Source organism: Anser anser (assembly GCF_964211835.1).
Source record: "Anser anser genome assembly, chromosome: 3".
NCBI classification, from domain to species: domain Eukaryota; kingdom Metazoa; phylum Chordata; class Aves; order Anseriformes; family Anatidae; genus Anser; species Anser anser.
In genome coordinates, this window is record NC_139722.1 from 26616141 (window position 1) to 26630709 (window position 14569).

General features: G+C 41.7%; 1 protein-coding gene across 35 annotated transcripts in view; it reads right to left on the reverse strand.

Annotated features, from left to right (window-relative positions):
* LOC310897568 (dystonin-like) overlaps positions 1-14569 on the reverse strand; it is a 298423-nt gene that overhangs the window by 61936 nt on the left and 221918 nt on the right. For 31 of the 35 annotated variants that reach the window (XM_083831325.1, XM_083831319.1, XM_083831327.1 and 28 more), the window contains 6 exons: positions 5771-5932; positions 4484-4654; positions 3039-3205; positions 926-1085; positions 346-672; positions 87-171 (listed from right to left, as the gene is read on the reverse strand). In XM_083831325.1, the coding sequence (XP_083687451.1) occupies positions 87-171; positions 346-672; positions 926-1085; positions 3039-3205; positions 4484-4654; positions 5771-5932 (1072 nt within the window). The remainder of the gene's footprint in view (positions 1-86; positions 172-345; positions 673-925; positions 1086-3038; positions 3206-4483; positions 4655-5770; positions 5933-14569) is intronic. The other 4 variants (XM_083831309.1, XM_083831306.1, XM_083831333.1 and 1 more) reach the window with 1 other exon arrangement.

Consider the following 14569-nt stretch of genomic DNA (forward strand, 5'->3'; position numbering starts at 1 on the left):
ACAAGTTTGACTTTAATCTTCTCATAAGCACTTTCAAGTACAAGAAAAAAAAGCCTGGTGAATTGTAATTTTCTAAAAGCTCTCACCTGTTGTTTGCTTGAGAAGCTCTAAGCCATTTTGTATAGCCAAATCAACATTTTGTTTTCTAAGAAGAATCTCCTCCTGAAGATCCTAAGAGGAAATGCAATTTGTGTAAGCATGGACATAATAAATAATACTATTTTTATGTGGAGTAAGCATGTTTCCATTTTAAATAAAATATATTAATGAAAAATAAATAAAACATGGATATGTAAATCATATGCAAAACAAAATTAAATAATAAATGAACAGAAATCAAAATACCAGTAGTTCAGAGTGCTGTTTCTCAATCAATTCTGCGTTGCAGTCTTGGACTGACAATTTGCTCAGTTTATCATGGACTTCATTCAGCCAGTTCATCAATTCAACTTCGTCCTCCCCAAAAATTTGAGCATTGCAGTAGGCTTGCTGGAGAAGTTCAGACCTGCTGTTGCTCTTCTCTTGAATCTCAATGTATCGGGCCTGAGAAGAATCTAGCTTTTCCTGCACCATATCTTTATCTTCCCTGGAGCTCATAGTCTTTAGAGACTGACCAATACTAATGGCCTGATGTAAACTCTTATTGTGAGCTAGAACATCATCTTCTAGAGCCTATATATTTTTTTAAATAATGAAGAATAATGGAAAAGAAAATGAGAAAAACATAAAAGAAACGTAAGTGGAACTAAATAAAAACTGAATAAAAAAAGGACATATTGCCAACATAAACATACAAAACTCAAATTACAGAAAAAAATCAGTATGGTAAAACAACGGTACACCACAACAGCTTTCCCATTTGTGCTGTACTTTACAGATGAGTTTAGAAAGAATGGCACAAGCAAATTTGTGGTTTGTATCTTACTTTATGCTGAGCAATCTGCTGTTGCAGTTTGGAGGCCTGCGTTCCAATGGGTTCAGCATTTGCAAGCCTCTTCTCTGTGGCGGTCAGCCACTCCACCAGCGGCTCCAGAGCTTCATGAAACTGCTGTGCTACCACTGAGATGCCTTCCAACTGGCGGTTCCTACAAACAAGTTGTTTTTTTTTTTTTGTGAGGAAGTATATATTAAATAGTTATAAAAAAAACGACCCTTGAATCTTTGGAAACAAACAAACAAAACCCACAATTCTGTCTTGTAGGAACTACAATATGAAATAGAAATATATGAAAATGAAATAGAAATATATCCACAATAACCAATAAAAAAGCAAGGTGAACTAAACCCAAACAAAACCTACCTCCAAAGCTGTTTGAAGTTCTTATAGCTGATAGGTAAGTTTTATAAGTAAAAGGATTAGCGCTGTATTCATATACTTTTTTTCTAGCGCTCCATTCAGCAAAATATTGCTTGATACACAATTACGGTGGTTCTCAACTTTTAGCTGTCTTTAAGCATTAAGTTACATCCCCCTATTACAAGTTTTAAAGTTACTCAAAGGCTTTATTGAACCAGAACACATTATCATGCTTACTCAGCATTGTAAAATACCTCTTAACATTTGTTCAGTGATGTGAGCAGAACTACTTGGCTCTACTCTGTATCTCTTGTTCTGGATAAAAGCTCCCAATGAAACAAATGAGACAATGTTAATAAAGCACAGAGACTTGACCTCCAAAAAAAAAAAAAAAGCAGTATCTAAAACATTTCTGTTCCAGATTATTACATTTCAGAGAAGATTCTTGATTACAGGAATAGTCTTCTCTACCACCACTGGTGGTAGAAAGAAATCTCCCTCAAACACGCTTTTAAGAGAGATTTTTCCTACATGAAAAACATCACAATATTGTCTTTCAACAGGGGATCTTATTCCAGGTAAAAGCTATGTTTACACATGTTTCACAAGGCTTATAAACAAGGGAGACCTGACAGACCTGGCACAGTTAGCTATAGAATGCTCACAGAAATACTCTATCTAGTTTTCAAAATCATTGTCAGATCTCCTTTTCATTTTAAGAGACCAGCCAAAGAAAAATGGAGACAAGCTTCCAACTAATAGATAGCTTGGAAAAAACTGCAATTTGATTTTTAATTAAATATCACCAGACTGGGAGAAGAATATTAAATTAAACATGACATTACCCAGCTAATGAGTCAGATACCTTCAATAAATTAAAAAAAAAAAAGGAAATAATTGTCTATTAGCGGTTGACTCTACTAATTAAATAATTTTATTATTTGTATGAGGCAATTAAAGAGGCTCAGAGTAAAGGAACTACAGAGAGGCTACCAGAAGGAGTAGAAGACAACATAGGTGAGTTTAGACTCGTAGACAAATCATAAAATATCTAAGTGTCTGTATATGTGGATATTGTGTCTTTTTTTTTAATTCGAACTTGAATTGGACTGCAATCTCTGTAAGAGTGTTTCGGCATTGCTAGAATATATCTGCATAACTCAGTGGTCCTTCTTTTCTTGAGAACTAAGGCAGCTCAGCACCCTGCATAAGTACATCAGAAACTGACAGCATGAGGGTTACTAAATGGTAGAAACTGACGACATAGATGACATCAAACAGCAAAAGAGAGGAAGAGTTGAGTGCCCCCTCTGTAGCAGCATGTCAGAATTTTTAAGTTTTGAGGTAACATCATTATTAAGTGTCAAGTATGCACTTGATTCTATGCAAAATAGATGTGTTTTTTTTAATCAAGAAACTTCAATTTAAATGAACCAACAGAGATAAAATGTTCAGGGGATACACATGCAGTCAACCCTAGCAGATTGTCACACCTTAGGCTAAAACATTATTAAAACAAATTAAACATTTGTTAAAAGCTTTTGCTCTGTTCAAGGCATCTCTCTCCACTTTTTCTTCAGAGGACCTATTATATCAACATCGAGACACAATAATGTAATGTACGAACAAGAATGACAGTAGTTAAAAGGATTTCACATTAGAGTTCCACTTGCTGCTTCTAACCATCTATCTAACTGTGCTATGTCTATATTTTTCAAAGCTATGAAAGACTTTCAAATACCTTGTTTCAGCTTTACTGAGCAATGCATCCCATCGACTGTCCAGGAAACTCAGCTGTTTCAAGATTTTCACTTTATCAGCAGGTTCTGCTGACTCTGCAATTTTCTCCCCTTCACGCTTGATTACCTCAACAGTAGGCTTGCGGTCATCCAGCAACCTCTGGAGAAGCTGGAGAGAAAGCAATCAGACAGCAGGTTATTAAGGAACATCGTAATATCACAAGTGTAAAAACAGAAGGAGCTGGACTTCTTGAAAACCTCTTACAGAAAAAAAAAAAAAGCAATGCTATTTTGATGGAAGTGTGATGTTACATTTTGATGGTGTGAATAATGCTAATCAAAAAAGAGAGATGCTCCCCTCCTCCCCACCCCCAGATGCTCATTTTATTCTCTGAACCATTTTGAGACAAACAGCAGATTCTCCAAACCCAAAAGATCCCCTTGGTTTCTGTGAGGTGATAACATGTGGCAACCCTACAGAGTGAACATAAAAGGGAAAAAGTTACATCTAATACCACTGAGGGAAACACCCTATCTGAAGTCTTTGATGCATTTTGAACATTTATGAGAAAGCTGCATGCTCTTCTAGATTTGGCAAAACAACGGTAATTCTCATAGATATAGATAGGTGAACAGAAATTAAAAAAAAAGTAAAAAAAATCTATAATCTGTTTATCACTTGCTTGACATATTATGGAGTTCATTAATCTAGTCTAATAAATTATCTTCCTCAAGAAAATATTCCACTTCTGCCTCAAGTCTTCTGTGCCACTTCTCTCCCCATTCTCTAGTAACCTTTGGTAACACGACCATTCGCTCCTCTGCAGGGATCCCAGAACGACAACCTGTTTTGGCCACAGATTTACGTTAAATATCTGCATGGGAGCTGGCCACACAGTCCAACTGCATGGACAATGTTTCATGAGCTACAGTGTGCTTCTTTTTTCTGTGACCATTTTGAAAACTCGCAGAAGGTGATAACTCTGCTAGTGTTTTTATATTAGCCCAGTCCATTCCCCAAGAGCACTCCAAATAATTACTAACAATGATCAGATCACAACAGGATCAAGATCCAAGTATTTATGTCTATAGCCTGCAATATTACCTTGGAGTTATTACAATGAAAAACTTCCTATGTTTTATTTCCTACTTTTGAGATTGCCAAAAACTGGATTTTACGTTGTCTCTTTTTCCAGTGGACCTTTAACATTTCTTTCCAGAGGGTGTTAATAATTCTAACCAGAGCTCAGATTGCAGTGTCATACGCTGCCCTATGCTCCCAGAAGACGAGCCCTTCTCCCAGCCCTGGGCAGACCCTGGAGTACCAATGGATGGCTGTCTTAACCACCTCAGTACATTTGAAAAGATTTCATGCTTTGACAAAGACTGGGAATTTATTTTCATTGCTCCAGTGAAAAGAGAGATACTCTGAACGGATTTTACTTACTTTCTGTTCTTGTATTTGGGCCTTCACGACTTTGAATTCGGCAGATGGTGGCTTCTGATTAGCCACAAGTTCTTCTGTATCAATGAGCCAGCTAAGCAGAGATTCAAGGGCATCCTGAAATCTCCCACAGTGAAGGAGAGCTTCCTGCAATTGTGCAGCACGCTGGGCAACCTGACGAAAAAAAGAACATCTGACTGTACTCACCTCTTTTTTTATTTCTGTGAAATAAGCAGCCAAAATCTGCTCGACACCTGGCAATATCATTAACTTGTGCTCTCATTTTCATAGCTATTTGTAGCAGCACTATGGCACAACGTACCATTAATCTCTCCAGTCATCCAACGAAGAGAGGTTGACTCTCAGTAAACTAGACTGCTCTAGTAGTCCATTACAAGAGATGCTCCTGTTTTATATAGCTACAGTATTATGAAGTACACTGACAGGATGTTTGTGTTTCAGATGGTCTTTATTTTCCTTATAAAAAGACTGAGCCAGGGACCCAAAGCAGCAATTAAGGGGCAATAAGCCCTTCAAAGGAAAGAAGAAATAGGAAAGGAGAGGACAAACAGGTGAATTACAAGTGTCTGTGGTCCTTCCACATCACCCCTTCAGGAAGACAGAGAGCAGAGGAAACCAAATGCAGTTTCCACTTCCCACCCTTGCCATTTTCAACAGCAGCTACTTCAGGAAGAGAAGTCTTCAAAGCATCGGAAAAAAGAAAATCTACAGCAAGTTTTCCAAAGCAGTGGTACCTTCCAATGGCTCAGGCAACCCTCAAGGTATTACAAAGGAATTGTGCCACTAGCCACACAAAGCTGGGCTGTATCAGTGCTGCACTCCACAGGTATGACCAGTGCACACAAATACAACAGAGGGAAAAAGCATGTGAACGGAGACTGAAGAAGAACTACTCAAAAGCAGCTATCTACAAATGACATTGCTACTTTTCCCACGTATCTGTCAAAACTCCTGCCTCTTTCACTGGGTTATCAAACTTCTCTGCTTTGCTTAAGCAGAAATGAACACACAGCCCTGGAGGAATCTTTCCTCAATGAAAAACCATGAAGGACCTACAGAAGCTTGACAAAACCTTATAAATGACAGCAATACCTCTGGCAACAAGAGATATAAATCTTATCCTTAGAATTACTGTTGAAGGTATTGTGTAAAGCAACGCAATTCATAGTCTCACTGAATATTTAATTTCCTGTGTTTTGAAAGACATCAGTAAATAAGTAATCAAAATATAGGACACGACAAAAGCAGAATAGTATACAAAATAATAACCTTCTTATTAAGAGTCTTCCACCGGGTGTTAACGTCTTCAAGGTCATGTTCAAGGTTCTCTGTGTTGGTACTTTTAGCAGCGCTCTGAATAAGGCCTTGGCCCAACCAGTTTACCTCCTGTTGCTTAACTTGCAGGGGTTCAATTTCTTCTTTCTGGAATACCTGCAGATGGAAAAACAAGACACACGTGACTGTTAACATAAAATGCATCTGGTGCTTACATCACATTATGCAATAAAAAAAAGCTGAATTTGCTGAGGTGGTACTTAAAAGAAAGGAAACCATTCCTCACCACCACCCTCCTAAAAATAAATCAATAAACCTAAACATAACTGACTTAATCTAAACAGAATAAATGTAATACACCGTTGAGGTGAAATGATGTACATTTCCATGAGTAATTCTAGACAGGAAGGGAAGGGAAAAAGGGAGAAAGAATCAAGGAAAACAACTGAAGACAAGGAATGCATCTGTCTGTTTAATTATCTGTCTATAAACTCTACCAAAACATGGTGCAGAAGGACCATAAATTGTCCTTAAACAAACAAACAAACACCAAGACAGACATTTTTTTCCAAATTAGGGCAAAGACAAAACTTTCAAGTTAAAGAAGCAGTGAAGGAAGAATGATTTCAAGGCAGGTTTTACGAGAACATAAAGGTAAAAAGTGAGGAGGCAGCACAGATGCTGCTGAAACAGTATCGCTGCGGACACCCATGAGAATGGTTTTTAATTCTGAGAGATACTCTTGCAAATTGCCAGGGCTTTGACCGTACCCAAAGAGCAATTTGAACAGTTTTCTGTTTGCTTTATTTTACTCTCTCAGGTATTTAAGGCTTTTCAGAGTCAGATTATTACCATTAGCAACAGCAGTGTAAATCTCCACTTGTATTCAGCTGAATGAGGCTGAGCTGACACCAGTGTCAATGAGATCAGAAAATGGCCTGAAGCCCCTGAATTAATTACACAGGCCAGTGAAAAATAACCAATGAATAAACAATGCTAAAGAATGCTCAACTTTTGACCCTAAATCCTTCTATTTCTATAGCAGCATTCAGTAACAGTTTTGGTGTACATTTAGAGCATTCAAAGCAACCTTTCTCAGCATCCTGAAAAGCAGAAATCACTTCAAACATACCAATGACTCCTCTTTTGCACCAAACACAGTATGGCAAGTGATTTCTTTTAAAGAGGCAGCCCCCAGGTGGCTGAGCACACTTCCAGGAGCTTGACAAGTCAATCTAGAAGCTAGAGCAAATATACTGAGTGCGAGGGGTAAAAGCAATTAAGCATCCGTACGAATTTTGCTACTATGGACCAAAAAAACCTGAAAACTGTAGGACTGTGGTTCCACAAAAACTCACAGAGCACAACCAGCTGGCTGTTCCCAGAAAAGGGAAAATGCTTGTCTTTTTCTTCACTTTAGGGTAGGGAGGAGCAGAATAATCTTTTTACACAGAACCGATAACAAATTCTTCTTTTACGTCCCATAAAGCCTCATCTTTTGAAAGCAATGCCCTGCCACAGAGAGGACTGATCTCCATAATCTGCCCTTTACAAACACAAGCGTTCTTTGCAAGGAGAAGCTTAAAATAAATTACAATTATTGCTGAGGCCAAAGTTTACCAGAACAACTTAGCAACAAAGTTTGAAATATCTCAGATTTCAACCAGAGTGGGAAAAAAAAAATTACAGACCTGACAAAACACCCTTTACTTATTACCAAGCTTCGCTTTTTACTTTCTTACCTCACCCACCACTCACAAAACATTGTGAGACCCGGTGCTTGTAAAACACTGCCATGCAGTCAGATCGACTTTCTGGCACGCAAATGCAAAAGAAGGCTTTCAGAACATGTGGTGAGCCTTTAATCTACATGCCTTGGAAACCACAACAATCTGATACTGTTGCTTATACCTTTATGAGTAAGGCGGCTCAGCCTGAATAAATGGGCTGTAGCTGCCCTTGAATGGCATTGCCTTTAACCACAGCCTGTGTAAAAACTGAACACGAACATCGGCGCGCAGTGGAGGCTCTCCAAATCAAGGGTAACAGACACCATCTGGACAATAAATAACCATACACCCAACAGCTGGAATTAATCAGCCCTGTCAGCGATTGCCCCTCGTGCATTTTCGGAGCTGACCATCTCACCTATTTTGGACGTCTTGGGTGCGCTACACCAATGACACTGACTGCTACATCTGCTGAATTAATAAAATGTACAACTTTTCCAACGACAGCCAAGCTTAAAGACTTCTGTAAACAACTGTGTTTAAGGTTGCATTACAACTATTTCACAAATGGATTTTTTTTTAATTACCTTATTAGACAACAGGCCATTGCAGACTGTATCCAAGGTTTCTTGGATGCCTGTAGTCCAGATATTGCCTCTACTTCTCCCTGGGATAGCTTTTGGACAGTTTACAGTGCTATCTAATTCAAGCTGTTGAACAGAAAATGCCATTTCACTTGAGCCTGTATGTGCTGTACTTGATTCCTCTGGATCAGATAAAACCTCGTATTTTGCTAAATCCACATCAGCAGTATTTACAGCACCATTCGTATAATAAACATCTAACTGATGAGGTGCATCATCCACATAATCCCTCTCCACTGTTGTGGCTTGCGTTTTATTCTTTTCATGAACTTCATATATATTTTCCACTTCGTTTTTGTTGAGGGAAACAATTTGTCCATCACCTTGAAGAGGATCTCCATGTGTCAGAGTTCTCTCTTTGAAACTTTGTAAGTAAGAGTATTTCTCCCCCATCTCTTCCTGATCGCTCTCACATTTGTGTGGACTGCTTTGTTTTACTTTTCCAGAGGGCAAAATGTCACATGAAGTCAATCTGCAGCTTTCTTTGACAGGGATACTGCTGCTTGCAAGCACTGGGGCTTGCTGCTCTCTGCAAAGAGCAGGGAAAAACGGTCTGAGCTGACCAACTGCCTGGATTTCTTCTGCAGAAGATAAACTTTGTATTTGGGTTTGCTCCCCTGCTAGGAGTGTATCTTGTTTTTCTTCCCTTTCTGTTGGAGGGCTGCACAAACCAGAATCATCCTCTTCCGAGGTAAGTGAATTTGTACCCCATTTGCATTTGCCTGATTTCGCTGTATCTGACATATCAGCAGTTTCATTAAATGAGCATTCGCTCTTATTCGTGTAATCTGAAAAGTTGGGCGGAACGAACATCCTCCACGAACGCCGATGCTCCTTCTTTTCTGTGTGAGACTTGGCTTTGGGCAATCCCCCTGTTCGAATTATGTCGCTGTTCAGCTTGAGAGCATCGAAGATCATTTTTTCATCCAACTTGTTAGCTTCACGACTTCTGAGCTCAAAAGCACTGGAAGACGTCAGGGCGCCGTTGGAGCACAGAGTGCTGATATCCAGCGTCCTGTGACTGTAAGGCAAGGTCCGGTCCGTGAAGTGCCTCGAGGAGAGGCTGCCCTTGGAGCCCGAATCGATCTGCTCATTGAGCCGCACGGTGTCGTAGATGGACCTCTGGGGAACATAACAGTCTTCGATGTTCAGATCTTCATCTTCCTCCCCTTTGCCTACACACGGAGGATTCTGACGTAAACAGTCCGGCCTGCTAAGTGGCTTCCCCATTTTGAAACTGTCCACACAAGGGTACCACTATGCCTCCGCTTTCAGAGATACAAGGGAAACATTTAAAAACCACTACCAGTCCGAAGAACTACAGTAAACTTGCCCTTAGCATAGGATGCATAGATACAAAATACACATCATAACTTATGAGGTGGTTAAGGTCAGAATCAGTGCACCGGTTTAAATGCAACTTTACCTGGATATGAGTTACTTTTTTTTTTTTTCTCTCGCTAAAATATAAAGTGCTTCAGTAAGAAAGGAACAGAAATCTTCCAATATCACAGGAAAACCAAGTATAGCAAACCCCAGCAGCGGCTCAACCACTTAAAGCCCTCCGTGGAACATTCCACTTATATTTTTCAGGTCAGAATTTGTCTCTTAAATCTCCAGATTAAGCCTTCCAAACGAACAAGCCTTACAGGAGGCAGCACATTATCTTCTGTAGGTGCCTGATTAACTGTAATCCATTTAACCGGCGTGCAGAAATCCATCTCCTTTATAAATAAAACATGGTACGGCAGCCCCAAAGCTCAGGCTCCGCAGCGGCTGCGGACGGTTCAGACCAAAGGCACGGAGAAAATCTCGCAGGAAAAAATAAGTTAAATCCAGAACAGCAAGAAGCATCGAAGAGCCCTTTACTTTTTTGGCAGCAGCTGTAAATAAGCCCGGTCTGAGGGGCAGCTCATTCTCCCCTCGTCCCAAGCTCTTCGGCGGCGCTCCCAGGAGCCGCACGGGCAAGCATCGCGTCCCAGAGGCACGGCCAAAAAAAACCCCGGGGCTGCAAGCGGGCGGTGCTGGGCTGAGCTTCCCGACACCGTCCCGGGGAGCTGCACCCCTTTCAAGGCAGCGGCGGAGGGGAGCAAACCCCAAAGCCCAGCCTCCCCCCTTCAAGGCACGGCAGGTTTCCAGCAGCTCGCCCGCCCCGCTACGGCCCCTTCGCCCTGAGGCGCGGCGGCGAGGCGGCGGCGGCGGCCCGGGACGAGGGACCCGGGCAGGGCAGGGCGAGGGCCGCCGCCATCCAGCGGAGCGGATCGGAGCCCGGCAGCTCCCCGGCGGCTGCGGGGCGGCCTCCCGCAGCAACGCCCCTCCGCCTTCCTCTCAGGCACCGTCTGCCCCCGCCGCCCGCCCCGCCCGGCCTCCCCGCACCCGGCGGAGGGAGGCGGTGCCCGGGCACCTCCTCCCCGGCCCCCCGCCGCCTGCTGCCCCCCGACGGCGACACCGGGGCCGGCACGGCGACAGGGACGGCGACTCGGCTCGGCTGGCTCCCCCCGGGCGGTGTGTGCCCCCCTCGGGCCGGGGATCCCGCCCCTGCCCACCGAACACCTCCGGGACAAGGCACGAGGCAGCTGAGGGCTGACGGCGCCGTCGTTTAATTGTGAAAGTTAAATCGGACATCTTTACGGATCCGCCCCCAATTTCACTCTTTACGGATCCCCACCATCACCACCACCAATTTCACTTTAATGTTTTTGAGTTCTGTTGAATGTTTCACACAGTTTTGTTCCCGTTCGCCTCCAGTGTGTGGCTCACAGGCACCAGGCTACGGGCATCAGGGGTCCAGCTGCCCCTCTGACCCAGCTTTCACCGAGATAAAAGCAAAAATGAAAGAGTAAAACTGCTTATATGTGGAAGATGATTTTTACCAGACTGGGAGCAGCACGAAAGCAGTGACACAGGACAGAGGATCGGCTGTTGGACATTTCCATCTCTTGAATACTGCTCAGCGCTTTGCACGTAGCTAATAATAACGTATGGGATGGGTTGGGAGACCCACAGGTAATTCGCCACCGGTACCCGAGAAGCAGCCTGCTCCACCAGTATAAACCATCCCTTCGTGGCCAGAGGCCTCCCTGCCTTGGGAGAGGCGCTCTCGGTGCAGTCAGGGTTCGGAGCTCAGTTTAAGGACAGCATATGGCACTCGGTGTTAAAACTTGAGGCAGGGCATTAGCAACAATCAGCCGAAGCTTTCTGAGTTAAGCAGCGAGCAGGATGCATTTTATGCAAGACACACAAACGGACCACACTTTTTGTTGATTGATTTCTCAGATATAGTCAGCTACGCATCGAAATATTTAAGTTACATGCGGCAAATTCTCTCTTGCCCCATCTCACAAATTCTGCCTGCTCCATGAGCAACCAAAACTTACCAAAATTACGTCAAACAGAAACTCACCTCTGGGTTCTCTAGCTAAGAATCCATACTATAATAGTAAGGATGAGTAAAGCATTTGCGAGGGCCTGTCATCCGTACTTATTCTCACCCCAAACAGTCACAAACAGATCCTTATCCAGTGCAAAGGGTGCTGTATTGTTTTACAGGGGCAGTATATAGCTGAAATCCTACTTTTTGCATTGCAAAATTGTTTTATTAACATTTAAAAAATATTTTACCATTTTTCACCATATCCACTGAAGGCTTGCATGAGCTGCACCAGTCACCTTCAAAAGCAAAACTTAAATTAAAACAGCTTTCTTTTGCCTTTGCTTTTTAACACAGACCCTAAAAGTAGTAAATTCTGTGGAAAGTTAGTAGCTTATTACAGTATTTGTAAACCAGCTCACGGGAAATGCAACACTTCCAGTTTCTTATCTGAGCATACAGAGAAACCTCAGATTATTTTTTCAACATTATCTGCCTTCAAAGTGAAAATCAGAGGACAGACACTCTCTACACAACTAACGTAAGCCAATTAAACTCTTAGCTCAAGCTCATTGGCAGGAATACTCAGGCTAGCTAAAAATTCCTATAAAGTCAAATTAGAAGGCAACCTCTTTAACAGCTACATCTACATTTCTTCTGAAAATAAAAGCAAAAATCAAATGAACCATATACTGATGAAAGCTGTAAGAGCTCTGTATAGTTTTTTTACTAAGAAGAATACCTCTTTATGGCAGTACAAGGAATTGTGCAAAGGTTTCGAGAAGTAAAGTAATTCAGCTTCTGGGGTTCTTCTGTCTCTTTTGGAAAACCTAGCTGCAATACTGCTCCAAGTGCCAACATCCCAGCACTATGTAGCTACCCAAACGCAGGGCTCTCCGTTCAGCCCCATTTGTAGAATTCTTTTGTATTTCACTTTTCGAGAAGGGAGGCAGACTCAGCGTAACTGAGCAGACCTCATTTACTGAAATTTTCTTTACTACCAGTATCTGCGTTACACAAAGACTTTGGGGGAGGGAACTTCCAATAAAGCTGAATTAATCTGTAATTAATTTTGTGTGTTTTACATTAATTGAGACAAATTCTTTGACTGATTATACTCTTCCTGGTGTATTTTGTGAAGTAACAGTCTAATGAAGTCTACTTTCAAATGAACTCCACCGGGGATTTTCATTTACAGAAAGCAAGTTTTATATCTGCATTGTAAATAAATGCAGTTTAACACTGACAATAACTACTTTCGATTTAACATTCCATCCTGGCTAGAATAAGTGGATTACAAAGAAGGAATATAAATAAAACAAATATGGATGTGTGTACGTAACAATATTTATATAAAATACTACTCAAAGTCTGTTTATTTTTTTTAAATAACTATGCATTTTAATGTCATGCCAAGAAGACGCACAAAGCTCTACTCTTATACATAAAAACTAGTCAAACCACAAAAACCACCTCTGGCCCATTACACAAGATCCTTCCCTGAAGAGACTGAAGACATCATGTGAATAAATCTATCTACCGAAGAGCATTTTGCTTTACTCCTGAGGAACAGAAGTTGCTTGTACTTGACCACAGGAGCTAAAGACATAAGGAGCTAGACTGGGGTTTCGTGGCCAGAGCCACATTTTCAGGTTGTGTGTCTGCCTACGTGCGCAAACCTGTGAGCAAGAGCACCACGAGTGGAGCAAGACTGATGGGAGCCTACAGTTTGCTGCCTCGGGTAAAACTGCTCTCTGGAAGGACAAGGGGTATGAAGAGGTGCAACACCTACTGTCATTTTGCTGCCATGCATGCCACTAGCGCTCACAGATTAGGAGAGGGATCACTGACCCCACGCTCCTCCTCTCAGCATGCCTTTGGTACCTACCCTCACCCAGTAACACTCCCTATTCTGTTCTCCCTATTTCCACTCGTCAAACGCTCTGCTTTTTATTACCGCACTTGCTCTTTCCTTCTTTGAACAACCCCTTCACCTCTTCATCTTGTTTACCTCCTGTTTAATGGCATTGTGTTTTCACTCAGAAACAACGACATGGCCTGAAATAGTTGTTTCAAACAAAGTACACTTCTAAGCCTACAAATATCTAATATAAATACAATCCTGGAGCACTCATATAAACACTCTGCTATCGCTGCTTTCCTTTTCCCTCTTCATTTTTTTTGGTCTTTTTACCATACAAGCTCTTTGTTTACAGGGACACTTTTCCTCCACAGGCCAGACAAGGATCTCACTCCTGAATTTTGCAACCGCTGTACATCTTTTCCATTGACCTTACAAAGTACAACACCAAGACAATGCATAGGAAACTGCACTGACTATGTTATTTTCCAATTTCCCAAGTGTTTTACTAACCATATACAAAGATAAGCCATTTGTTTCCCTTTTAGATTGCGACAGGTTGGCATACGAATTTAACAGTCACAATCTAATGGAATCTCTTAAAAATGTAACCATTTGTTCCAGATTTCTGTCTCTATGCACTCTAAAAGGTCATTTCAACCGATAGGAACTTTCAGCTGAAACTCCCAGATTGAACCTTTAGTTTTCGCTTTGCCTCTCCAATATGGTTTAGTCTAAACAAGCAGAAGGCACCCTCTGTTGGGCCAAGCATGTCATTACCTTTTCTCCAAGGCTCTCTCTTCACCAGCATGGTTTATCAAATCACGTTGTGGAGGCTTGTTTTAGGATTAACTGCGTACTAATTTACAAGTCACACAAACATTTGAATGAATATTAGATTGGCATGACTCCAAAGCGGCACATGATACTGAGTGCTACTATACAGCCAGTGGGAGATCTGTGAGCTTTTTCAAGTACTGCTTACGCCTGTGTAATTTATAAATCTTCTCAGTGAGCACTGCAAATTCGTTTCTTGTAGCCTAAAATCTGCAAAGATCTGCACTTCATTTCAGCACTAAAGCACCATTACACTTTACACCCATTATCGCCGCGATGCATTTTTCTGAGCTGGACAACAGTTGCCAACTGGCATATTAAAAAAGCTACGCACAGAAGCTCCCAAGTGCA